Here is a 26,351-nt window from a genome sequence, read left to right on the forward strand (position 1 = left end):
CTCAATTTTGGTGGAGATGATTCGAGAAATGAAGGTAGAGATAATCCCAAGCTTCGTACAGGGAATAAAAGTACTGCAGTACATTGACTTTGTATATTCCATTTATAGCCACCAGAGAATAATTTTCCCAGCAACATCTCATTCCATTTATGAGTGATCAACCAATCAATGGGATCCATTTTATGAGCATAGATTCTAACTGCATAAACACTAGAATCATGTTAGGGAAACTAGGTGCTAAGAGGGTTCCAACAAAAATGTTTGCAGAAGCGCAAATTAAGGTATTTGATTTAGTATAATGCGTGGGCTACAATGCTTATACTCACTCTCATTGTCAACAAGCTTAAGACCCCAGCTCATGTCCTCACAGTGCTTTACCTGAGGAAGCAGTGCACCTGTGTCAATGCCTCTTTTGGCATCGCAGTCATAGAAGGGAGGGGCATGGAAACATGGCTTTATTCACATAACTTGACGACAAGGTGGATCAGAGGCTGTCCGATTCTCAGGTTTTTAGAGTATCCATGGCTTCAATCCTCCAAGGCTTTGAGCAACATACCCAAAAGTTGACCATGAGCTAGTGACTAGCAAATCAGTTAAGCTCAATAAATACATTTCTGGCCATGCCTTCCTATTGTGAAAACGCTTTTCTGTTCGCTGGTACTTTTCATGGCTTGGTTGGTAAACACTGATTATCTCCTCTGTCACAGTTGGATGTTTCCAGTACGTCCCTTACTCTTTCATAGTAACCAGCACTCAAAGATGTAACCAGGACAGCTTTAGATTTCTGAGATTGATTAATTATGGGCTTTTCCTTGCTTATCTCAGGCAGCAGATTCTCCTTCAAGGCATAAGCAATGATCTGATCGAACACATGTTGGAATGGACCAGTCCCAGTGTTAAATACCCTGATCTGGATGCCCATCCTTTCGTCAGCTTTAAATAAGCTTGATGATATCTAGTTACAAGTCCCCAAACTGGATTTGTCGGGTGAAAGAGATATCGACCCAAGAAGTGGAAAACTGTTTCTTTTCTTTGGAAGAGATTACTCAGTTCCTGCTCAAAAGGGGGGATCAAGAAGGGCGATGGGACAAAGTAATTATCTGTTTTCATGATCAACCAAGGCACATCCTGGAGAGAAATTTGGTCTTCATCACAGAAAACAAGCTTATCTTGACCATCATAACCATGGACCAGATGGAGATACACAAAAGAAGACGATATCGACCTGCTTGAATTAGCAGAAGTGCTATTCTTCAGCATTCTCTCATTACAGTGAGGAGATTTCTGATCAAAGCTGTTGAACTGACCTTTAAGGAAAAAATCTGAAGGGACAAACCAGGAGACCTCAGGAAATGGTTCTAAAAAAATCAACCATATCAGCTCCAGGGTCGACAAGTAGAACACGATGTGTAAGGAGAGCATAAAGAAATGCTGAAGCTAGAGTCAATATCCTATTCCCTAATCCACTAAAGGAAATCCATAATAATTACCACCTAGATCCATGGTGATGCATGGTCTTGAGCTTTTCCAAGGTTTTGTTATAGGATTCAGTATATGGCCCACAACGTTTATGGAGAGATTCCTAACTCCGTATCCTTGAGATTAAGTAAGGTGAAGGTTTATGTAGCGATTCTTTGTGGTACAAGACAGATTGATAGCTGCTGGCACAAGATCTTTCATCAAATCCAGCTGCAAGAAGTCCCACCTAGCAGTTTATTTTTACGCGCCTCAACAGAAGGGCCACGATCACCAACTGGACCTTCGACTTAAAAGGCAGAAAACAAAGATTTTTCCATGTTCATTTAACAAAAAAAAATTTTGAATTTGAGGAAATAATGCCATATTCAAATTAAAGAAATAGGTGAGGACCGTGAATAATATGGAACTAGGCCAATTAAGGTTGTAATTGAGTGAGCTTGACTCAAATTAAAAGTTAAGTTATTCTAACTTGTTCAATTAAATTTATTTATTAAATAAAAAAATAATTTGATTTTTATATTCGATTTCAAATTTGAAGATTTATGTTTAAATTTAAATTCAAACTCATATATATATATATATATATAAATAAAGATAAAATAATAATTTTTTAATTAAAATAATTAAAATATAAAATTCAATTAAATTTATAAATTATTTAAGTCGAATATTAAAAAACTTGAACTTGATTCGCATGATAAATCAAGTTATTCGAACTCAAATTAAACTTAACAATTATTGAATCGAATTTAAATTTTATTCAAATCAAATCTAAATAATTTAAAAGTATTAATATATCATTTACACTTTTAACGTTAATCCTCGTACCAATAATTATTAACAAATCAGGCTGTTGTGAAATTTCTACCATCACACATTTAAAAAAAATTGTAGATTTTACATGGAGGGGTTGAAAACTTTTACAAGGGAGGGAGGTGAGTTGGGTAGAAAAATTAAGGAAGTGGAGAGAACCTAGGTTCGAACCCCACTATTCTCCTCTTGACAACAAAATAGTCGGAGGGGAGCAGAGTGCAATTATGTTACCAAGTTTCTACTCAAACCTTGAAAAGTGCACTAAAACATGAGATAAAGTGGTTGACAGAAAATTTGTAAACCACAAAATGGCATTCAACAACAGATTCATGCGTAGAAATAAAGAATCTATAGATAAAAGCATGGCAATCACCAAAGTTCAAGCAAACTTCAACTAATTTTGTTAATGCACAAGACTTCCACAATTTAACCCAACAATCGGCCATCTTGGGTGACACAAGCTGACATGGAGAGGAACTTGTCCTTAATAGATTGCTTTACAATGGAAAATACAATGTGGCACTGACAGGTAAGGCATTCAAAAGACATGACCCATTTTAAAGCATTTTACTTCCAAATCATCACATTCAGCATCATGAAAAGTAGTGACATAGATCCAGCAGCTATAATGAAATTAAGCAGCTTCAAGCAAGCCAACCATAATGAAATTGGCTACTATTTATGGCACTCGGACAAGAAAGTTTACAACCAAGCCGCAACAGCATTTACACATCCACTCAATAAAACCGATAAAAAATTATTCAGAAACACTCAAATTCATTACTTGACCGAATAAAAACTAAAACTTTACAGTCAAAAAAAAATTTAAAACAACCCAAAAGATGAAGTTCTTTCTGGGGTTTCATTCATAAGAGCAAAATATCCTTACTTTCAGTCATACCAAAAATTAAAAACAAGATTGAAGTTACCTTTCTGGGGTTTGACTTCAAGAACTGTTTCCTCCTTACTTGACTCCCAAAAAAAAAAAAAGAAATCTAACCTCTTTACCAGACTCCAAAACCCCCATCACTTGGTGGGTCTTGAAGCACTACAGAAACAGAAAAAATAACTGAAACAACCATCAAAGCCACCACAACAAAACCCATCAACCTCATTGATTGAACTCAACCCACATTTCCTTTCTCGATCCCTCAAAATCATGCCTTCCACATCAGGGTCCGGGTCATTCTTGTCCGGGTTTCTTCTCAACCGCTTCGTATTATTAGCACCAAGATTCTCATTTGGGTAAAATTAAAAAATAAGCCAGAAGAAGAGGACCGAGGAGCAAAGTAGGAGAAGAAGAGAAAGAAGGAGGGACAGGGATTGGCTGGGGTGGGGTGGGGTAAAGGATTGGAGAGATTTAGAGTAGTAATTGAGACAAGAATTGGGATTGACGAGGAACCGTCACATGCGATTATCAAGGTAGTTGGTGTTGGTTTTTGATTAGTTTGCGGTAATGGAGCCATCATCTATTAGAAAAAATTGCATTTTGGCCTAACAATAGTATGGTTTTTATCATGTCGGATGCTATATAGAGAGAGAGAGAGCTTTGCATGCAAGAAATGGACACCATCAGGCATGAATGTGGCCTTGCATATTCATCAAAAGACATAACATTACTTTCAAATGGGAATTGAATCTTTGGATATTCCTTAAACCATTTATTCCTTTGTCCTTCCATCTTTTCCCTTTAGCACAAATAATCACATTCCAATGAAAAAAAGGTCCCAACAATTCCCTAGTTCATAAATTTTTCTCACAGACCAAACGGTGGCAATATAAACTTCTGTATCTAAAATGGGGTTTTCCATTTTTGTTTTTTGAAAGCCCAATGTAGACTTAAAACTCAAATCGCAAATAATAAATATACAATGTTGCCAAAGAGTAGATTAGAGGTTCAAATGTGATGAACCATATCCACATGATAACGAATTCAAAGCATTATTTTTTTTTTGTCTTTTTTAATTAATATCTATAACATTAGTTTTGTAGAGTCTGGAAAAGATGGGGTCATCAGATAAGTAGGGACCACAATTGGTCGGAGCAGATTTTTGTTCATTTCGAACTCGATCTAATTTTATATTCGTCAAATTTAAATTTGATTGGACTCGAAATTTTTTATTTTTTTTAAATATTTGAACCTGAACTCGACCCGATATTATATAAATCGTACCCGACTCGAAATTAATAAAATATCATTTTTAAATTATAAAATATTATTTTTAAATATAAATATTTAAATATATAAATATATATAAATAAAATTTTAATTTAAAATTTATTTTTATATAATATCGAGTCGGATTTATTTAAAACTCGCACTCGATCTTTCTTTAACGTTATTCAACTCAACCTGATTCGAAACCCTATTTAAAAAAAAAAATTCGACCTTATAAGATCAGGTCAGATCGAAACCCGCTGAGGATAGGTTGGGTTACCCACCTTACACGATACCACATCTTTTTTTCCAAAATCGACATATTTTTTATTATTTTTTATTTCATTGTGTCATTTTAAAATAATCCATAATATTAATTTTATAAAATTAAAAAAAATGAGGTTTCCACGTGACATCCCACTTTTTTTTTCAAAATCTACATTTTTTATTTCCTTATTTTTTTTATATAAATCTTTTATTTTATTTTTTAAGAGATAATTTATGTAAAAAAAAAAAAGTCAATAGAAGTAAGAGTTTTGATTCATCCCACATTAATTTGTGCATTTTTTTAAAAATTGAGATTAAGTTAAGATTTTATTTTAATTTAGAAAATCAAAATCGAGTTAGAGACGAATTTAAAGTGTTTTTATCTTACTCAAAAGATATATAAAAATAATTTTTTATTATTTTTAATTATTTATATTATATTAATAAAATTATTATTTAATACTTTAATTTAATAAATTCACATAACACCTTTTGTCTTTATTTTTTACCTTTTTTATTTTTATATTTTAGTTTTTAATTTTTAATTTTTTGTAAAAAAAATCAATAAACGTAAGATAATAAATCAATATATATTTAATGGATTTTGATTCACTCTTATCTAATATATATATATATATATATATTTAATTTGAGATTAAATCGAGTTTTTTTTTTTTTTAAATTAGCCTAGGATGAAGTTAGTAAAGATAGGGGTGTCAAAATAATACGAATCCAATGGTTACCGCCCATCAATTTAATAAGGATTATTTTTTAAAATTGAAATCGGCTCAAGGTATAACAACTTATCTTTTTTAAAATCGAGATGGAATAAGAGACAAGCTTAAGATGTTTTGTCCTTTCTTATTTCATTCCGTCTTGATATATAAATAAAAATATATTTTTTATTTTTTATTTAATTTAATTTTTTTATATTAGATTAATAAATTATTTAATAAAATATTATATTTATATAATCAATTTATATTAAAAATTATATTTTATGAATGTTATACTATTAAATTAATTTTTAATCAAATCATATCAAATACAGATTATACATATATATATACACGAAATCAAAATTGGGTATCAAAAATAATAATATGATATTAAATTAAAGTCGGATGAACATAAATATATCATATTCGATTCATTAGTATATATTAAGTAGAGGTGTTCATGTGGCATGTTTGATTGTTTTTTTTTTGACTTTTTGCTTGGATTTTTATTTATTTTTATTTTTAAAAATTATCTATTTTAATATTTTTTAATAATTTTAGAAAAATAAATTTTAAAAAATATATTTGTATTTAATTTATTACACAAGTTATGAAAATAAATGCATAAATTATTTATAAATTAGTTGATAAATTTTTATTAATCATTATTTTTATTCAAAAATTATAAATAAAACTATACACTAATTTATTAAATTTAATATTATTAATTACAAATAAAAAAATTAAACCGGCGGCTGCCATATTGCTAGCCAATCACCATTATTCCGAACTAGCCAAGGCAAATAGCTAGATATTCTTTAGTATGAAGCCACTTCAACTTTTGACGCCTACCCATACGTATCGGCATTTACATTAAAATTATACTATTTCAGGCACACAACAAGAAAAAAAAGTTAGAAATAAAATACTAAGATTTGTTAGTTCGTATGGTTAAAGAATTTGATTTTTTTTAAATAAATTTTAAATATTATAATAAAAAAAAATTTTTAAATTTATTTTTTTATAAAATTTGATTTGATTTAATTTTAAATTAATTAAAACTCAAAATGATTACCAACAAAGGATCTCAAATAAAAAAAAATAGAAATAAAATTGCGTTAACGTTAACATTATAGAGTCGATTTTCTTAGTTAGACATTGAGGTAATGAAATTGCATTTCCCTCTTGCTTTTAAGATGAATTCCTTTTAGTGGCAAAGAAAATAAACCAAAAAAAAATAAAAAAGGAAAATATATATAAAAAAGGCTGCAAATTCTAGATTAGATTTTTCTAAAACAAAAGAATGAAATAAATAAAGATAATAAGAGTTAATAATCAGAATATGTAAGAGTAGAACTTTAGACTTAACCTAAATAATTTATTTATTTTTTAAAAAAATTCTATTTCTAACACCTATAAGTTTTTACCTTTCAATTCTCCTTAAATATTGTTCTCATTTGTACAAAAAACAATCTGCAAGAGTGAACAGCCAGCCACACGTAAGACACGCATTTTCTGAAGGCTACAGCAAGTAAACTCCGAAACATATATCGCTTTCAAGGAAAGCATGCCACCTGTAATCCATATATATATATATATATATAGATATAGATAACATGCATTGGATCAATTATATGAGAGGAAAATGACAACTTGACGGATCAAAAACCTCCCTTGCATTTATGGAAAGTTAGATCGGTCCATGGGAAGGATGAGTTGAATAAAAAACAAAATTACAGAAAAAAATTAAAAAAAAAAGAAAAAGAAAAAACAAGTGACAAAATCTGTAATCACAAAGGCTGTCTCAGCAAAGGCCATGTAACTCAACTCAACTCTGCAGTCCGTTTTCACACGTCAGCAATGTGGAGCGCCAACCGTTGAAGATAAGCAAACCAAACCCACAAATCTAAATGACACGTGTCATCATTTAATATTTTTCTTCCTAAATTTCTCCCAGATTTTTTAAGGATTTTTTTAAGGAGCTCTAAATCTTGCTGCTGCTGCTGTTGCTGTTGCTGTCACCTGTTGCCTGTTGGCAGATTTTAACAAACATAACCGTTTAACATCCCTCCTTTATAGATTACATAGAAAAGGTAAGAGAGGGAAAAGAAAAGTAAAATATGTCAACAGCTTCGTCATTGTGTTCATCAACTCAGGTTAATGGCCTTGGAGGGGGACTTAGGCTTCTAAGAGCTCATCTTTCTCAACCCAAGACACTTACTTTTACAAGGTATTCTTTTTTCTTTTTGGAATTCTTTTTGTGGGTTGCCATTCTTTTTGTTTGATTCTTTTTTTTTTTTTTTTTTTGTGTATTCATTAGAGTTTTAGATGGTAAAGGTGTAAATTTATGATTGTTAGCAATAGAACCCTATTTAGAAATGTTGAAATTTCTTTGTAAACAACCATAATTTGATTGAACTGTGATGATTTCTTTTCCTATGGTAGAAATTTTCATTTTTTATAATGTTTTGGATATACAAATGAAGGTGGTTTGTGATGAAAGTGAAGGGCTTGTACAATTAAAATATACATCAAGAATATAAAGTAGCTAAACTGTAATAAATTAAATAAAGCTTAGGGGGGTTTTTTTACAGTGAAATTATTGATTACTTAATGTTTGGTATATTGAATATGCAATTTGACGAAACTGCAATTGTATGGTAGGTGCTTACTTGGGAGCAAAATTGTGGATGCATGAGTAGGACTATTTATTTTCAAATTTGTGCTTTGTGCTTGTGTGTTTATGCTAAGTTGAAGTTAGGATTGCTGTTTGGAATGTGGCCTTCAGTACAAGTTATCTATTATCGCATTGCACTCATGAATCACATTTAAAATTTCTGTACATTTTAAAATTTTAATGCCTCTTTCTGTTGTCTGTTCCGCAACTTTCTTAATATCTTTCCCTCTGTTATTTCTGAAAAATCACAGGTGAAAGTGTCAAATTTACATGATATAAGAAGCAAATACCATTAAAATTCTTACCAAATATTTGGAAATTCAATTATGTCTTTTCTTTTATCTTGCGGTCCTGAAATTCTTGACATTTCTGAGATTTAAAGATAGCTAATGGTTATCTCATCCCTAAAAATTGGTCTTCTAGGATGGAAGGTGGCAGGTGCATCAGTAACATTTTAGCCGCATATATCAATCTTGTTTTAGGATTTAGAATGTAACAATAGGTTTTATTATTTCCAATACTATTTCAATTTTCCATTATTTTGGGGAAATTTATGTTTTTATTCTCCCCTATTTGCCACACAATTTTTAACTGCTGTAATAAAGTCCATAATTAGGTAGCCCTTATTGTTCTGGATGAGGGGAAAGTGTCTAAACAATAGTCTAATTTTTCAGATTCAATTATTTAAGGCTCTTGCCATTTTGTTTAGAAATTATGTTTCTTCTATACTGGAAAATATTTCGTACCTTTCATGTTATAAATGCATGTGTGTTTGTCTTCTTGGTACAAAATAAGGCTATACATTACTTGAGAAGATATAAAATAAATCTATAATTTCTATCAGATTTGAATTTTGTTCTTCCAGGTCTTATACAATATTTTAACATGCTTCTGTTACCTTTTTCTGAACCTGTTAGGAGGAGAATTGCTACACTAGTGAAGGCAACAGCTCGAGTTGATAAATTCTCAAAAACCGATATCATTGTTTCTCCATCTATTCTCTCTGCTAATTTCGCGAAGTTGGGGGAGCAGGTTCCATATTGATCTTTTTTCTTGTACTATGAAATTACTTTCTGATTTCCTTGTAAACAATAACTATCAGATATGCAACATGTTTCTGGAACAAGACAATGGATTATAATCTGCATTATTGCTTTGGTGTTTGACTCCATGCCAATGTCAGTGGCAACCTGTTAGCTCTGTTTGCTGCTCTTGTCATGTTTTATCTCTATGGTTTTTTATGTCAATTTGGAGCTTCCTTTTGAAGTTTGACTTTCAATATTTTCTAGGTGAAAGCAGTGGAATTGGCAGGCTGTGATTGGATCCATGTGGATGTAATGGATGGTCGATTTGTTCCTAACATTACAATTGGACCTCTTGTGGTTGATGCCTTACGACCTGTGACTGATCTTCCACTGGATGTGCATTTGTTATGCTTCTTTTTGCATACCTTATGATTACTGGACCAGTATTGGTAAAAAAAAAAAATCTAACCTGAAAATAGATGCACTGCAGATGATTGTGGAACCAGATCAGCGAGTTCCGGATTTTATTAAGGCTGGAGCAGACATAGTCAGTGTTCACTGTGAGCAGTCTTCAACCATCCATTTGCATCGTACACTTAATCAAGTAAGGTTTTTCTTTCTCTGAGCCTCTCTACTATATTTTCCATGATAAATTAGGGAATTGGCACTAGCTGCAGTTCCTTTGTTTCATAACGGCTGCTTATCAAATGAACTGTTGATTAACCCATATTAACTTTACATAATATATGTGAATGAAGTCTAGCAAATATTATCTTCAGATCAAGTGAAGCCCAAACTTGAATGCATTTCAAATAATGAGGTCATGTAAACCAGAAAAGTAAGCCTTGTTTTCTCCTGCACAACTTCACTTGGAAGTTGTCATCTGATTTTATTTTAGAATATTGCGACATGAGTGCCTGCTTCAGGTTGAAACTAGCGATGAAGAAATTTATGTGTGACGAATCTTTTGCCCTGTATCTGGGCTTCATACCACATGATATGCTGATGGGACGGGAATGTTCAGAATTCTTAGGAGCATGTACAATCCTATAGAATTCATCCTGTTCAAGCTAGTTCTTTGTTTTGAACTTATTTGTCTTAGCTATTCTTCTGAGATACGACCAAAGAATTACTGATTGATGCTTGACCAGGACATTTTTAATGGTTGCATAATGTCTGTTCTGTTTTTGAACCCTATTTTTGCTGTTACAGCTTTTTAAGTATTGAGTTTATTGCCCTCACTCCTACCTCAAATCGTGCATCATTGCTTCTTAAAATGTCCTTGTCAGCATGCCTGAAAGTTGTCTGTTACAGGTTGTAGTTTTATGATCATCATGGTGTTGCTGATACTACCGGGAATTTTTTTTTATTGTTTGCCATCATATTCTTAATAATATCTTGTTAGCTTGCTTGTGCTGTTGCGTGCATTGGCTTTGATTAAATTGCCTTTCTATATAATATTTTTTGCAGAGATTCCTTTTGCTATTTGTGTGCTATTAGTTTTCTCCTAATTTTTCACTAAACTTTTCTTATCATATAGATAAAAAGTCTAGGTGCTAAAGCCGGAGTTGTCCTAAACCCTGCTACCCCCCTTACTACAATAGAATATGTACTTGATGGTGAGTTTCTATTTTCTATTTCTTTTTCCATTTGCTTTTCTTTCCCTCAAAGGATGATTCCTACACAGCTTATTGCATACAGAGCCAAGTGGTGGATCTATGCTGGGCCTTGCCTATTGATAACTTGCAAGAAAGGATATATCACAACATAAAGACCCTTGAGAGATAGTTAAAAAGAACATTCTAACAATAGCTAAATTCAACCTACTCAATACTTTTGACTTCAAGGCCTGTTTTTATTACAAAACAGAAACAATTGACAACTATGCAAAGAAGGATAAGAGGTCCTTCACTACATCATCGTAACCCATCCAGTACAGATGGTTGGATTCATTTGGCTAAATAGAAGGAAATTGACATGATTATCTCTCTTTTGCATTTCAACAGTGGTTGATCTAGTCTTGATTATGTCGGTCAACCCTGGCTTCGGTGGGCAGAGCTTTATTGAGAGTCAAGTGAAGAAAATCTCCGACTTGAGAAGACTGTGTGTAGAGAAGGTATAAATTGCTTCCATCTCTGAGTTTATCTTCTATCTTAATGCCGTAGAATGTGATGACATTTTCTTTTTGTATTACCATGCAGGGAGTAAACCCATGGATTGAAGTGGATGGTGGAGTTGGTCCTAAAAATGCATATAAGGTACCCCATTAGAACATGTGGTCTTCCTTTCAGAAAGCATGCATCTATACACTCTATACATAACCTGTGACCTAGTTTTCTATGAGTTATCATTTGTTGAGAGATAGGCCTACAGTTGCTTTACAATTGACAGTTTGAACAGCTCTGAAAGAGGTGGCTGGCCTCTCTTAGATAACTTGTTTATTTCTTTAATTTTTAGACTTTATCTATAGCCTCACACTTGCCAGCTGAGTTCGTTGGCTGGTTTTGATCACCCCAAATTTGATTTCTCGTGCGAGATGGGTTTAACAGTAATCACATATATTTTACCTTCAAACCTAAGAATTCGTGCCAGGATGGTTCCAAAATGGTTGTTAAAGGCAGGTTGAGTGAAAGGAAAGCAGGAAAGGAAAGAAAGTGGAAAACGAAAAAATGGATGGCCCTGCTTTTTCCTGTCATATCTATTAAAGACAACAGTTATGTTAATCATATCATTCATGATATTCATAACCAGGAAAAAATTGGGTTGTGTCCCTGGTAAAACTCTCTCTCTCCCCTGCCACCTTTTGTATAGGTATAAATATTTCTTATCTTGTGAATTATGGCATATAAATTGAAGTGGTTTTCATTGCTGGCAGGTTATTGAGGCTGGAGCTAACGCTCTAGTGGCTGGTTCAGCTGTGTTTGGAGCCAAAGATTATGCTGAAGGTATGGACAAGGAATTATTTATTATTTTCGTGCATATAATGAATGCATATTAACGAATTTTTGTGGCTTGAACAATTTAACAGCTATTAGAGGAATCAAAACCAGCAAAAGGCCAGAAGCAGTGGCTGTGTGATTTATGACTGCCTAAGATCTGATCGGTTCCAATTTGTGATAACCGTATTTACATTCCTATGTGTGTTACCCTCTAACTTTGTTAGAATTTTGCTCAATTTTATCTTGTGTATAAATTCTGAAGCTATTAAAAAAAAAAGATAAAAAAGATAAAAACAATTTCATAGAAGCTTGTTTTTACGATTCATTTCAATAACCTATTGTTGTATCTGCTTGTCGGATTGCTTGAATCCTGCTACCTGATGCAGAACATATACATTAAGAAGTGTTAAACCATGCCTACACCAAATTTTTTGTTTTCTTTCTGATAAGTTTTGTTGTTTAATTTGGCATGGCTTACTTCATATGTGCAGATAATATGCACGTCATGGTTGTTTAATATGCAAATTATCGCTACCGTCATTTTGTCAGATTGGTCCTGATGCCAAATGGCTGATACATGAAAAAAAATTAAGGCTATTGTAAGATTGCTATTTTGAAGCATACATTGTTTACCATGTCTTTTTTAGGAATTCAATGATTCATACGTATCTCAAGCATTTTGTAATGAACTGCAAGTTCCATTCATTTCACATTTCAGTTTAATAAAGCAATCTTCATGTCTGTCTTTTGTCATAAAAATCTTGCCTAAGCATACTTGGTGCAACTATGAATGTCATACCAGCTTTTGTCATCTGTTCAAGCCCCGCATTTTGGTGCACCACACCCCAGCCATAGCATAAAGCAATATAGAAGATAAACAGTCTTCTTTCGAGAGCCTTAAAATCCGATTCCCATTTCCAGCAGGTGCCTTCAACAAGCACGAGGTTTTCCGCGTATGCAAAAACTGACCTTGGTGCAGAAACCAAATTTGCCTTACTATAGCCGATTTTGCCTCGAGCACCATTTCTTTCATAGTCTTCTCTGTATGATTTGAAGAGGTTGCAGGGCTTGCTGGGTTCCAAGGATCAGCAATGCTTTATGACGTTGTTAATATTCTTATGGCTCTTCTTCATTCTTCATACGAACTATAATTCTACAAGGGCTCTCGTTTGGGGAGAATTCAGTCAAAGCTTTTCATCTTTTGGGGCTGCAAGACCTTGGATTTTTAGTCTTACTGAGAAAAGCTCCAACACAGCATAGGCAAATTTAAAAAATCCCAAACTCACTGTTCCAGGATCCTAAACACTTGATGCAATTCATGGTATTATAATTTCCATTGGCAGAGAATATCCACCAAGAAGTATACTTTTAGATTAATGTATTTAATTGTCATTTTTATTTTCACTTTACCACCACCTTATTTTTTCATTCAAATACATATTTCATCATAACAATATTCAATCACACCGTCACCACCATTTTCAATATCACTGAAGCCAATCTTACTGGATCCTAGTCTGAAACAATTTTCTTGGTTGGTACTCTTGCAGGCTTGAAATTTCAGGAGACTAACCATATGCTTTGATTATGATAGTCAAATATTTGAGGGCTTCATATATATCAGCCTTCAAAGGATGATCATCATCTCCAGAGACAAACTCGCTGATATAACTAGATACCTCAATTGAACTACAGCCGGGAGCCCTTCTCAGCTGTTTTATCTGATCTCTAACTATCACTTTCTTATCCCACATACCTTTGGCAGCATAGATATTGGACATAGCAACATTGTCCCCAACATGTCCAGGCTCCAACTCCAGCAATTGGCACCTAACTTTTTCACCAAGCTCAATCTCTCCATGCAGAATAGAAGCTCCCAGCAATGTCCTCCACATTACCGCATTAGCCTGACCTGGCATCTCTAAAATGAAATTATAAGCTTCTTTTAGCAGCCCAGCTCGGCAAAAAAGATCAACCATGCAACCAAAATGAACATCTCTAGGTTTCAAACCATAATCTTCACTCATACTTCGATAATATTTCTTTCCTTCCTCAACTATTCCTCCATGGCTACAAGCCATCAAAACCCCAATAAAAGTAACATCGTTAGGAAGAATTATTGAACTTCCACGATTACCCTCTTCCTGATTCTTGCTATTCTTTTGTCCTATTTCTTCCATTTTATGAAAAAGTTCAAGAGCTTCATTTGCTTGTCCATGCAATGCATGCCCAACGATCATGGAAGTCCAGGTTGTAACATCCTTTTCTCCTAAGCTATCAAACAATTTCCTTGCAGTTTCAATCTCACCACATTTTGCATACATGTTTATGAGAGCATTGTTAAGGCTCAAGTCTGCCTTGAGCTCCGGTTTTCGACGAACGTACGCATGAATCCACTCTCCCATTTCTAGTGCACCAAGATCAGCACAGGCAGAGAGAGCAACCGTTATTGTCACTTGGTCAGGTTCCACATAGAGCATTTGCATCTTCCTGAATAGCTCTACAGCTTTTTGGGGTTCCTGGTTGACAACGTAAGCCGAAATCAAGGAGGTCCAGGAAATGATATTTTTGGAGGGTATTTCATCAAACATGTAGTGTGCATCAAGAAGATTCCCTGATGCTGAATAGAAGTTTATAAGCGATGTTTGGAGATGAATGATGGGGTGAAACCCAAATTTTATGACTTGGGTATGCAATTGTTTGCCTTCGAGTGAGAAAGGCTTTTTGGTGCAAGCTTTAAGGACAAAAAGGAAAGAGAAGCTATCAATAGAAGAAGGGCTGCGTCTTACTAATTCTCTAAAGAAGAGGATGGCTTTGGTGTTGCAATTGGAGTTGAGATATCTTTTGAGGGTTTGGTTTGCTTTAGGTGGTTTAAGGTGATTGGGGAGATGGGATTTGGGTTGATGGGTAATTGCAAAAAACTTGGACATTTTTGGTTTGGTTAAAGGAAGCTTCTTCAAGATTTTCATGATCTATGCCACTTCATGGTAAAAGAGACTCCTAGGTGTATTCAATTGGCAGTTTTAGAAATGCATAGATGGTGGCCGGAGGCTTAAGTAGTAGTAGTAGTAGTAGTAGTAGTAAGATACATTTTTAGGGTCATTGTCCAACCATAAAACACAGCCAATCCACCCAACTCCAGAGCTCTACAGCAACACCTCGTTTCCCTTCTTAAAAACTGTAACACCATAAAAAGAGCTTGCTCAAATTCACACCCATATCATCATTAACGGTTTTTCCCAGAAAAATTTCATCCTAGTAAACCTTCTTTCATTCTATTTAATTTCTAGTGATCTGCTACACGCTCTTAAAATTTTTGAAACTATCAAAAAACGAAGTACTACAATTTGGAAACAGGTCATGAGAGGGTATTCAAGAACCGAAAAACCTCAAAAATCAGTTGAATTACACAAGCAGATGGTTGCAACGGAGGCTATCCCTGATGGGTTTACTTATTCGTATCTTTTGAGTGCTTGAGGGAGGGCTGGGATGTTAAGAGAAGAGGAACAGACATGGGTGTTGCTCCAATGTGTTTGCGAGGACAAATTCGGTTAATTTGTATGCAATGGAGGGTGGTGCTGATGGCATTGGTTATGCGAGTAAAGTGTTTGATGAAATGGGGGATAGAAATTTGGTAAGCTGAATTCATTGCTCGCTGGCTATATTAGGTTTGGGGATGTTGATACAGCGAGGAGAATTTTCTATGAGATGCCAGAGAAGAATTTGGTGTCATGGACGACAATGATTACAGGGTTTGCTAAGAATGAAAAGTGCAAGCAAGCTTTGTCTTTTTTTTTAGTCAGATGAGAAAAGCACGTGTACAATTGGATCGGGTGGCTTTGGCGGCAGCATTATCAGTTTGTGCTGAATTGGGTGATTTGGAATTGGGGAAGTGGATTCACTCGTACATCAAAGAGACATCTAGAAGCCAGCGATTGTTGGTGTCTTTGAGCAATTCACTTATACACGTGGTTTGACTGTGGAAGCTTATGAAGTACTGAGATACATACCGGAAAGAAGTGCTGCTTCTTGGACAAGCATGATCATGGAATTAGCAAAACAGGGTTTTGCACAAAGCTATTACTGTGTTAGAATATATGCTAAGCTTGGGAGAGAGAGAACTCAAGCCTGATGAAACAACCTACATTGGAGTTCTCTCTGCTTGTAGTCATGATGGATTTTTTGAAGAGGGTCGGCATCATTTTACACAAATGACTTGAAATAGGAGGGAATTAAGCCCGGGGTTGAGCAATATTGCTGTATGGTTGATCTTCTCAGCCTTGCTGGTTTCTTGGATGAAGCATTCAATCTTATTGAAACCATGCCTGTAAAACCAAACGGTGCTGTGTGGGGTGCCCTACTACGTGGTTGTGGGATTCACAAGAATGTTAGTCTTGCCTCTCAACTGGCTCAGACATTGGATGTTGAGCTTGATCCCAACCATGCCGCCGGCTGTCCTGTGATTTTGTCAAATGTGTACGCTACTGCCAAGAGGTGGCACGATGTTGCTAATGTGAAACAAAAAATTATCGAAATGGATATGAAAAAGCCCGCAGGTCAGAATTGGCTCAAATTGGAAAGTTATCATTATGAAAAATGGAAAGTGCTAATTCTTTTTTAGATGATATAAATGCATGTATTGTTGCAAAGGTTTGTGCCCCATTATGAAAAGCACTTATTAATTTGTATTACTATTGTCACTGTATAATATCAAATTGTCTCATTGTAGTGCTGTGTTTTTTTTTTTTTTTTTACATAAGATGAATTTAATTCATGAAAAAGAAAAGAAATCTCAGTTTAAAACCAAAATCTTTATTTTTTTAAAACTTTTTAATTATGTGATCAAGTGAGAATTAGTGTTAGGAGTTTCGAATTTCATTTTTTGGTTTTTTCATTAAAAATATTATTTATTTTATATATAATCATATTATTAAAATTGACGCTTTTTAAATAAAGATTCTAAATTTCAAAAAAAATTATATATTTTATATAATTATTCAAAAAAAAAATTTTTTTTTTTTTATCCAAACATGTCTTTTGCCACTTTCCGGAGCGAAACACCAACCAATGGAGGCAAACCTACGACTTTGTTCGTCTTGGTTAGCATCTTACTATGGAAATAGTTTGCTTGCGGTTATTGTTAAAAACTTTTGCGCACCGACGGCAAAGGATAATACCTAGCGTACATCTGCCATTTAACTTGGTCAGTTGGGCTCCTTCCAGGACCCATGCTATAATTGCCCCTATGCTAGGTTTTTTACTTTATATAAAAATAATAATTTAATAATAAAAAATTATAAATATTAAAATTTAAAATATAAATTTATTAAAAATTATTTTTAAAAATATTTATATAAATCAAATTAAATTTTAATTTTTTTTACATATTTTATAAAAGGATTGTGATGCATCACGACTTAAAATAAATAAATATTTTTTTTATTTAAAAAATAATTAAATAATTTTTTATTTAATTATTAATTATTTATTTTTTATAATTATGTTAAGATAGACAAATTACAAGGAAAAAAAAAACAAAAGTGAAAACATTAATATTTATTTAGCATAGATGTTTTTTCAAGACAAAAAAAAATTTCATGTATACTTAAAATTTAAGATTTTTATTAGAAAGTTCTATGGTCATCAATAATTTATAAGATTTTATCACTTTCCCTTTGCCATAGATAATTACCGTTTCCTACATTTTATTTTTTTGCTAACTAATTTAAATTCATAAATTTTGCTATTCATTAAAGTCAAATGTAAAAAAATTTCATTTGTTGTATAAAAAAATTCAAAATATATTCTTGAGCCTTGACCCTTAAATAAAAGGCCAATTAAAATATTTTTTAAAAAAAAACTAAAATAGTCCTTACAGAAGAAAATTAGATAAGATCATCTTAGACAATTATAATACAGAAATTAAATAAAAAAATATAAAAGTGATAAATTTAAAATCTCAACCATATATATATATATATATTTGATAAAAATTAAAAAAAAATTCGTATTAAATTTTTATATTTTTCACATGTTTAATTTAAAATAGAGCAATATAAATTCAAGAATCGTCAAACATATAGAAAACCCCTGAAGAAGTAACCGAGGAAAATCCTTTTGCAAATGGTTCGTCTAACCTCGGATTCCCAAAATCTCAATCCTTATTTATTGAACTTTAAAACAAAGGACTTTGTTTTCTCTTCCAAAATGGGTCCGACGACGTCCGATGACAGATCCGAAATCTGCTTCTTCGATTTGGAAACCACCGTCCCTGGGCGACACCGCCAAGGCTTTGCCATTATCGAATTCGGAGCCATTTTAGTTTGCCCCAAGAGGCTCGTGGAGCTCAAGAGCTACTCCTCCCTTGTCCGACCTGACGACCTCTCCTCCATTTCCTCTGCCTCCGAACGCGGCAACGGTATCACCCGTGACGCCATTGCTGTGGCTCCTTCCTTTTCCGAAATCGCCGACACAGTTCACGACTTTCTCCATGGTCCGTACCTCACGCTCAAATTTCTCTTTTGTCTTTTTTTTTCCTAAATATTTGAAGTTTTTAAATATATGTTTTTTGCAGGAAGGGTTTGGGCGGGGCATAATATAGTGAGGTTTGATTGCGTGAGGATAAGGGAAGCTTTCCAGAAGATTGGCAGGCCGGCACCGGAGCCTAAGGGAATTATTGATTCACTGGCGTTGTTGACTCAAAGATTTGGAAGGAGAGCTGGTAACATGAAGGTATTTGTATTTCATATTAGAAACCTTAACTTTTTTTTCAATGTTATGAACAATTATGGAAAATGAATTTAGTAAACTACAAAAGTTTGGGTTTTTTTTTTTTGTGGATGGTATATGGATGTTCAACTTGTTAGAGGTTGTAATCTGAGCCAACCAGGCCCAAGGTGTGCTGGTAAAGATCCAACCATTCCCTGAAACCACATGAACTTGAATCTGATCCTAACTCACTCAGTTGTTTTCTGCTTATTGAGTAGATGTGGTAAAAGTTTACCCAAACCTGGAAGGCTGGGTGCATTTCACTTACAACTGTCCAATCACAATCAAGAATTATGTAGGCTCCATAACTTATAAGTGTGGATTCCACTAATATTTTGATAAGCAGAAAGAGCGCTCTAAGAAGGATATCATGAGGCGGAACAGAGCAATCTTACTAAATATAACTGGTGCTTCAACCTTGGATTGGAAACCATCATGAATGGGTAGTACTCCTACTACCAAGTATTATTTAGAAAGTGAGAAGATGACTTCTAGGCCACTCTAAATTCTGATTGATTAATTGTAGTATAATTATTGTAGGTGATATGCTCTCCCGAAAGCTCGCTAGAAATCCTAGACAATACAACCCAAACTGTCATAAGAAAAGGAACAACTCAAACCCCAGATCTGACCCTAAGCTGAAAAAGTCGAAATCTGTAAAAAGATCCAATCTTGCTCAATGGGCAGCTCTAATCTTGCTCACTTTTGTGTTTGTCTGAGTTATGTTTATTCCATGGGGAGCATGGAAATTCTGTTGCAATATTTGATCATTATGTGATTCAAGTTCCTAACACCATTGAGATCCTTGCTTAACTATTTGATTTCTTAGCTTTTTGCAATTCGCTAAGTAAGGCGTTGTAAGTTTTAGGGTCAATATGAAGTTTTGGTTGATGACATGTTTATGAACTTCTATGCAGATGGCCACCCTTGCAAAGTATTTTGAGATTGGGAAGCAAACACACAGGCAAGTCTATGATGAATACAAACTCTTTTCACCTTGGATAGCTGCGGCAATTTATGTTTCCTTGAAATGAACTTTTTTCTATGATTATTCAGGAGTTTGGATGATGTTCGCATGAACCTTGAAGTTCTCAAGTACTGTTCAACAGTTTTGTTCCTGGTATGGTAGTTTTAGAGTGCCAAATGCAGTAGCACTTGTGTTGTTTTGAAGGATATGCCTTTGGTTTTTACGTACATTTAGGAGTTCTATATTTCAAATTTGAAAAATTAAGCACCATATTTGACGTGCCTTAACTGCTGACATGTTAAATCAGGGAGTTCGATCAAATAGTGCTTTATTCATATAGTAAGTGGATAAACTCTTTGATTGGAAGTGGAAATTTGACATCCTTCAGCAAGTTTCATCTCTGTATATACCTCAGCTCCTGCTTTTAACTTTGCCTGCTACTTCATTGAATAATTGCCTGCACTTTGGTTATTCTTGTGTGGTTATAAACTATTGGAATCAATCTTCTGAAATCTTTTCTGCTCCTCCTTTACTCTCATTAAGGAAGCTGATTTCTTTATGACAATGTTTTTGTTTGCTTCTGACTTGTCCTTATATTGTTATAAGTGCTGATTGCTTAGTCCTTTTATTAAGTGGATCTACCGCTATGGATATAAGTAAACTACTTTTATATCTGTGTAGCGCCAGTTCCTTTAATTACAATTAGCATATTGGAGTCAGGAAAAGAAATTGACTGATTTTTAATCTTAATGTAGGTTTTGTTGTGTCTGTGTAATATGGCACTAGTACTTTGATTACTCTATGGATATAGAAATGCTTGCATTTCTTTGTATGGATGTGATTTCCGATTGGTCTTGGAATGCCTTTTTGCTCTGCAAGTTAAGGATGATATCTATCCTGGAGATGGTTAAGTGGGCATGTTTTGTAAGATTAATTATCTAAAGTTTGACCAAATCTTATATTTATCTACAGGAGTCAAGCCTCCCAGGTATACTCACAGCAGACAATGCAGTTTCCCCAAGACCTATGACAAGAAGTAGTAGTACTAGCAAGTCATCTCCTGAGCAGCCTAACCCAAACATGCACACCCTTTCTCCAAGTTTAACGTCTGAAAATGTTCCAAATTTATCTCCAACAGATCTAGAAAATGGCGAACACCATCCTATAATCTCTCCTCTAACTTGTCACACCGGAGAGGCAAGTTCAGATGCATCTGATCCAGCTCAACCAGATCCTTTTGACATGGGTCTGCTCAGAAATGAAATAAAAACCAAGGCCCTTCAATTAGATGTCACCGTGGAAGAAAAACCTGAGCTAGAATCTCCTGAGAGGTCTCCAGCAACAGCTGTTACTGAAGGTTGCAGTGGTTTTGCAGGATTCCTAGAACCTAATGAAGTTTCTGTAACTTCTATCAGTGCATCTCTGATCCCATATTATCGTGGCACCCACCAAATAAAATTGTTGCATGAAAATGTTGCTTTGCAGCTTTTTTGTCCTTGTTTAAGAGTGAGATTTGGAATCAATACAAAGTTTGTTGATCAGGCTGGCCGGCCACGTTTGAGCTTTGTAGTTGGTGCTCCACCAAGTTTATGTGGGGTCCTGGATGCTTGTACTGATGCTGCAAAAAAAATTTCTGAGGATTGTGGAAGCAGTTCTGAGTGGAGGCATGTTGTGGTCAGGAATTCTAAATTCATCAACTGCCCAACTGTGAGACTGCAGTAAGTTCTCATAGCTCATTCATTTTCCTTTTCTTTCTAAAGGCATGGAAATGAATAACTCCTAGTTTAGGAAAAAGGATGAATTTTGTGCTGCAGAGAATGGAATGGAGTTTGTTTCATATCAAACTACCATTCTGTAGTTAACTCAGAATATTGTGATAAATTTCCTTCATTCTTAAGTGTAATCTTTCCAAAATGGAAAGAGAAAATAGAAATAGGCGGTCGAGGGCACACGCTTGAATCTTGATTCTCCAGTACATAGTGTCTTTTTCTCCTTTGTTATTCAGTTAATGTCTTTATCTCCTTAGTGACATGAAAGTTTGGGGAAAGTTTTGATTTGCAAATTTTTGAAAATTGGAAAGGGTCTAATTTTATAAACTCTTACCTCTGCAAATTTGCCTGATTCATTGACTTTTCTATTAGCATACCTACTGTAGTCAACGGGAATATTGCCCAATATGCCACGGAGATACATCAGAAAGACTGCTCTGGTACTGTGCAAAAACTTGGATTCAGCAAATTTGATGCTGCAGAGCTTGGTAACTTATTTAGAAGAGGGATCTCTGTGGATGCATTCTTCAGCTTGGATACCTATGATTATCAGCAGAGTGCAGGTATTCGATTGGTTGCTAAAAAATTGGTTATACATTCTGGTTAGTGTAGAATTGTAGGAAGGTGAATTAGTTCATTTCAGATTGTTTCCAGAGATATGTAATAGCATTGTCTATGTTAAGCCTGAGCCATAGATTTGAATTGATTTCTCACATTCATACCCTTAAGATGACTAGGATACTGATACTTTGTACCAAAAGAAAAAAAAAAAAATTGATGCTACTGCTGACGAATGACAATTTATGTTATTGCAATTTAACTGTAATGTTTCATGCAGGGTTTACAAAGATATATAGCAGAAAGTACCAAGTAGGAAGTAGAATATTTCAAATCTCAGTAATTTATATATATAGATATATATATGTGTGTGTGTGTGTCGTGTTTATTTCGTTTTAAATAAGTGTAGAACATGAAAATTGTCGTGTCATTTTTTTTTGTTTTTATATAATTTTTATTTAAATTTTAAATCATTTTTTTCATATTATTTTTATTATCTTGTAATTGTATCATATTTAAAATTATTAGGTCTAAAAATTCTTGAATAAACATAAGGCCCTAGGATTTGAACCAGTCTTGTGAGAATTGCTAATTATACCCAGGCAGAATCAGAGCATTGGGAATTTTTGAAAGCTCAAGCTGGTCCTAAAATTTTGCTGTGCATGACATTAAACAAGGTTTAAAATTTCAGTTCTAACTCTTTTAGATTTTAAGTTTTGGTTTATGAATATAACAAAATGGAATTGCCAGAGTAAATATCATGGGTTTTTTCTATATCCGATACTTAAAACGTTTGATCATCTGACCTTCTGACAAGGGACTGCTGTTGCCCATGAAGGTTTTCATAAATGATGTCCCATTAAGGCTTTGTTTGATGAAGAATATTGAAAAATAAATAGATATTTCATTATTGTAACTAATGGTGAGATGGCTTGAACCAAAAAGGTAAATGTGTATAATTTAGTGAGAAAGAAAGTTTCGAAAATTATGTCACGAAGATCATATGTTTTGCTGAAAGAAAGTTTCTTCTTCTCCCCAGACCTCTACCTCCAACCTTCAAAATCTAGAGTTCATCTTTCTCTGCCACCGTCCTCCATCATCAGTTGAGATAGATGTCCTCTCCATTTTTTTTACTCAATCGGAAGCCCACTTTTAACCCGATCGATATAATTTGCGATGTAGAAAATGTTTCTTAATTGAAGTTATATGAATCAAATTTTAACAGGTCTTATATACGGAGGTATTTTGTGGTTCAAAAGATATGATGGTCTGTTTTTTCATTAGAGACTTTTAACATATAGTTTGGGGCATTTTAGACATTGGAGTTGACTTGACATGTCAAGTTGATTTGATACATTCAATGTCACATTAGCTCAATCACGTTATTGTTATCCTTCATTGGTCCCTTGCCTCTCATCTATAAATATAAACATCAAAGCATTATCATCCTAAGTTCGTTCTAGCCTCTAATCATTTACTTTTCACCCTGATGATCTTTGACTTGCACATTGAAGTGCAAATGCAAAGAACATTCCTTGCATTTTCATTTAACCGCTTTTTTTTTTGTCCTTCCAAAATCATCCTTCTATCGAAGCTCAGCATAAGCATTTGGCAAGCAAGTAGGGGACTTTCTACTCATCGACCAAGCATAAGACAATGCCACTTAGAAAAAGAACTTTGGAGGAAAGAAAGACGGTCATCCCAACCGGAACTAAACACACAACAACTAGCACTTAGACCTACCTATCCCACAACAGGCTAGTCTGACCATGGAACGATTTCAGACTCTAACTGAACAAATACTGGCTCTTATGCAGATGTTACAGACTATAATCCCACCACAGGTTTCAAAGGTACTTGACCTAGTCATCCCTAGTCGATAAGCTGTGAAAAAGCAACCAAGTTATGAAAAAATAAAAGCCTTATCAACCTCTAAGCAAGAAGAGCATGATATTCCTGCCGTTCACCACTACCCAAGTCACAACTAAATATACGCCACAACCCAAAGATCAAAATAAACTGACCTGGAACCCTAGCCAAACAAAGACTTGGAAGCTTTGATGCAAGTCATAGAGAAAAAGCTAAAAGCAAAAACAGTAGCTTCTAAGGACAAGCTTAAATTTTTGGAGACATCATCCTTCACTGAAGAAATCGACAAAGCTATGCCTTCAAAGGGGTTTAAAATACTGACTTTAGAAACTTATGACGATACTTCTAATCCTTTTGATCATCTAAAGCTTTATAAAACTAACATAAAGATACAGGGTGCAAACGAAGCTTTGATGTGTAAAGGCCTTGTTATTACCCTTAAAGGCATAACTCAATCTTGGTGCAACGGTTTAAAATCAAGGTCGATCACGATGTTTCAAAAGCTTAGCCACTCATTTTTATGCGGATTTATGAGTAGCTGAAGAACAAAGGAAAAAAAAGATGACATTAAGCTTGATGTCAATTCATCAAAGTCGTAATGAATCATTGAAAAACTACATCACGCGTTTTAACACAAAAGCCCTATAGGTGAAAAACTTGAAACAAATGACTACTGTAACTACCCTAACAAGTGAACTTAATGATAAAGAGTACCATCTCAAGCTGACCTTATCTTTAGAGCCATCCAAGACTTTGGTCAATGTCTTACTTATAGCTAAGAAATACATAAATGAGAAATAGTTATGGTAAGAGAAGCTCATCCCTCTTTTTCAATCATAAAAGAAAAAGAATTTTTACGATACTCCCTAAAAAAAAAGACGACATAAGACCAAGAGCCTCATTAGAGAAAAAAACTATATAGCACTAAATACCTCTAAAGAAAAGATTCTGATACAAATTGAAAGAAAATCGAAGCTTAGATAGCCGAAGCCATTAAGACAAAACATGATGAGGGATCCCACCAAAAGATATACCTTCTATAGAGATATAGGTCACAACATTTAAGACTGTGTCAACCTGAAAAATGAAATCAAAGCCCTAATTAGAAAAGGTCAGCTTGAGAGGTTTATGGATCGATGAAGGTAGGGGTAGAATAGGCCAGATTATAAAAGAGATTAAAAAGAACTCGTAAGATACTAGAGTGGCAATTTAGAAGAAAATAAGTAAAGATAGGAGGAAAGCCGAGCTACGGATAATAGACCAATTGCCAAGGTAATCAAAGCGGTTATTAGAGGAAGCTCTACCTCGGCCAAAAAGAAGTTTGGCCAAGGCATGGCATGGCTATTGGCTCTTCAACAAAGAAAAAGAAAGACTAGAAAGACGAATCGATCTTATTTAGTTTGAAAAACTTGGAAAGAATTCAATACCCCCATGACGATGCTATAATGATCATAGTAATGATGTACAGTTACATGGTCAAAAAGATCTTGTTCGATAACAAAAGCTTGATCGACGTTATGTACCACGCCATTATGAAAAAGATAGGCATTAAGGAAGTTTAGTTATAGTCGATCACACAACCCTAATCGAATTTAAAAATGAGCAAGTACCAATAAATGGACTATTAAATTACCAATATTCTTAGAGACAGAACTAAGGACAGTTACATCGATCATTGAATTTATGATTGTAGATATCCCATCTGCCTATAATATGATATTGGGCTGACTTAGCCAATCTATTATGCAACTCACAATCTTAGCTCTTCATTTAAAAGTAAAATTTCCAATGCCTCACGGGGTTGAAGAGGTGATGGGAAACCAATCTATGACATGATAATACTATGTTACAACAATGAAATGAAAGACCGAAAAATAGACTAATAGTTTAAATAAGGTCGAGAAGGCTAAAGAAGAGAAGCAAGCAATAGAAACAAAAAAAAAAAAGTAAAAAAACAATAGTGAACACCCATTACCAAAGAGAATCAACATGATGGAAGCGCCCTCAAGCCACTCTGAACTTTTAAACTCCACTCCAACAGAAGATATACAATAATTTTTTTTATAATTTTTGAATAAATCTTGAAAGTGACTAAGCTCTTAAGCTAACATAACTATTCATGTGTTAATGAGGCCGAGCTAACACGCTGGCCAAAAAGAAAATTTGACAAATTGAAATGAAATATACGCACATTTTGTTAAGTTTTACATTCTGTTCATTTTATTAATAATATACTAACTATTACATCAGGATCTATCTTTAAAGGAACCAATCCTGACCTAACTAAACAGAAAGAAATAATTAATCAAAGATCTAAGGCAGATGAAAATTGACTTGAGTTAG

General features: G+C 34.1%; 3 protein-coding genes and 2 pseudogenes across 3 annotated transcripts; 3 read left to right on the top strand and 2 right to left on the bottom strand.

The window, feature by feature from the left end:
* Nucleotides 1-148: 148 nt before the first annotated feature.
* Nucleotides 149-3,540, bottom strand: LOC111283772 (galactoside 2-alpha-L-fucosyltransferase-like; annotated as a pseudogene).
* Nucleotides 3,541-7,400: 3,860 nt separating this feature from the next.
* Nucleotides 7,401-12,520, top strand: LOC111283799 (ribulose-phosphate 3-epimerase, chloroplastic-like). Its single transcript, XM_089746630.1, has 9 exons — nucleotides 7,401-7,666; nucleotides 9,031-9,145; nucleotides 9,403-9,542; nucleotides 9,628-9,742; nucleotides 10,679-10,757; nucleotides 11,145-11,254; nucleotides 11,340-11,396; nucleotides 12,014-12,083; nucleotides 12,167-12,520. Exons 1-9 carry the CDS (start codon nucleotides 7,557-7,559, stop codon nucleotides 12,214-12,216), a joined length of 846 nt encoding a protein of 281 aa, XP_089602756.1. The 5' UTR covers nucleotides 7,401-7,556; the 3' UTR covers nucleotides 12,217-12,520.
* Nucleotides 12,521-13,398: 878 nt separating this feature from the next.
* LOC111283789 (Tetratricopeptide repeat (TPR)-like superfamily protein) lies at nucleotides 13,399-15,283 on the bottom strand. The gene has a single exon (XM_022872412.2). It carries the CDS (start codon nucleotides 15,044-15,046, stop codon nucleotides 13,646-13,648), a length of 1,401 nt encoding a protein of 466 aa, XP_022728147.2. The 5' UTR covers nucleotides 15,047-15,283; the 3' UTR covers nucleotides 13,399-13,645.
* LOC111283782 (pentatricopeptide repeat-containing protein At5g66520-like) lies at nucleotides 15,052-16,798 on the top strand (annotated as a pseudogene).
* Nucleotides 16,799-18,084: 1,286 nt separating this feature from the next.
* On the top strand, nucleotides 18,085-22,433 carry LOC111283807 (protein NEN1-like). The gene is made up of 6 exons (XM_022872434.2): nucleotides 18,085-18,570; nucleotides 18,652-18,809; nucleotides 19,763-19,809; nucleotides 19,902-19,965; nucleotides 20,785-21,530; nucleotides 21,954-22,433. Exons 1-6 carry the CDS (start codon nucleotides 18,201-18,203, stop codon nucleotides 22,186-22,188), a joined length of 1,620 nt encoding a protein of 539 aa, XP_022728169.1. The 5' UTR covers nucleotides 18,085-18,200; the 3' UTR covers nucleotides 22,189-22,433.
* Nucleotides 22,434-26,351: the final 3,918 nt, after the last annotated feature.

The sequence above is a fragment of the Durio zibethinus genome, chromosome 17 (genome assembly GCF_047325235.1).
Source record: "Durio zibethinus cultivar Kanyao isolate XHJ-2024 chromosome 17, ASM4732523v1, whole genome shotgun sequence".
Taxonomy (NCBI): Eukaryota; Viridiplantae; Streptophyta; class Magnoliopsida; order Malvales; family Malvaceae; genus Durio; species Durio zibethinus.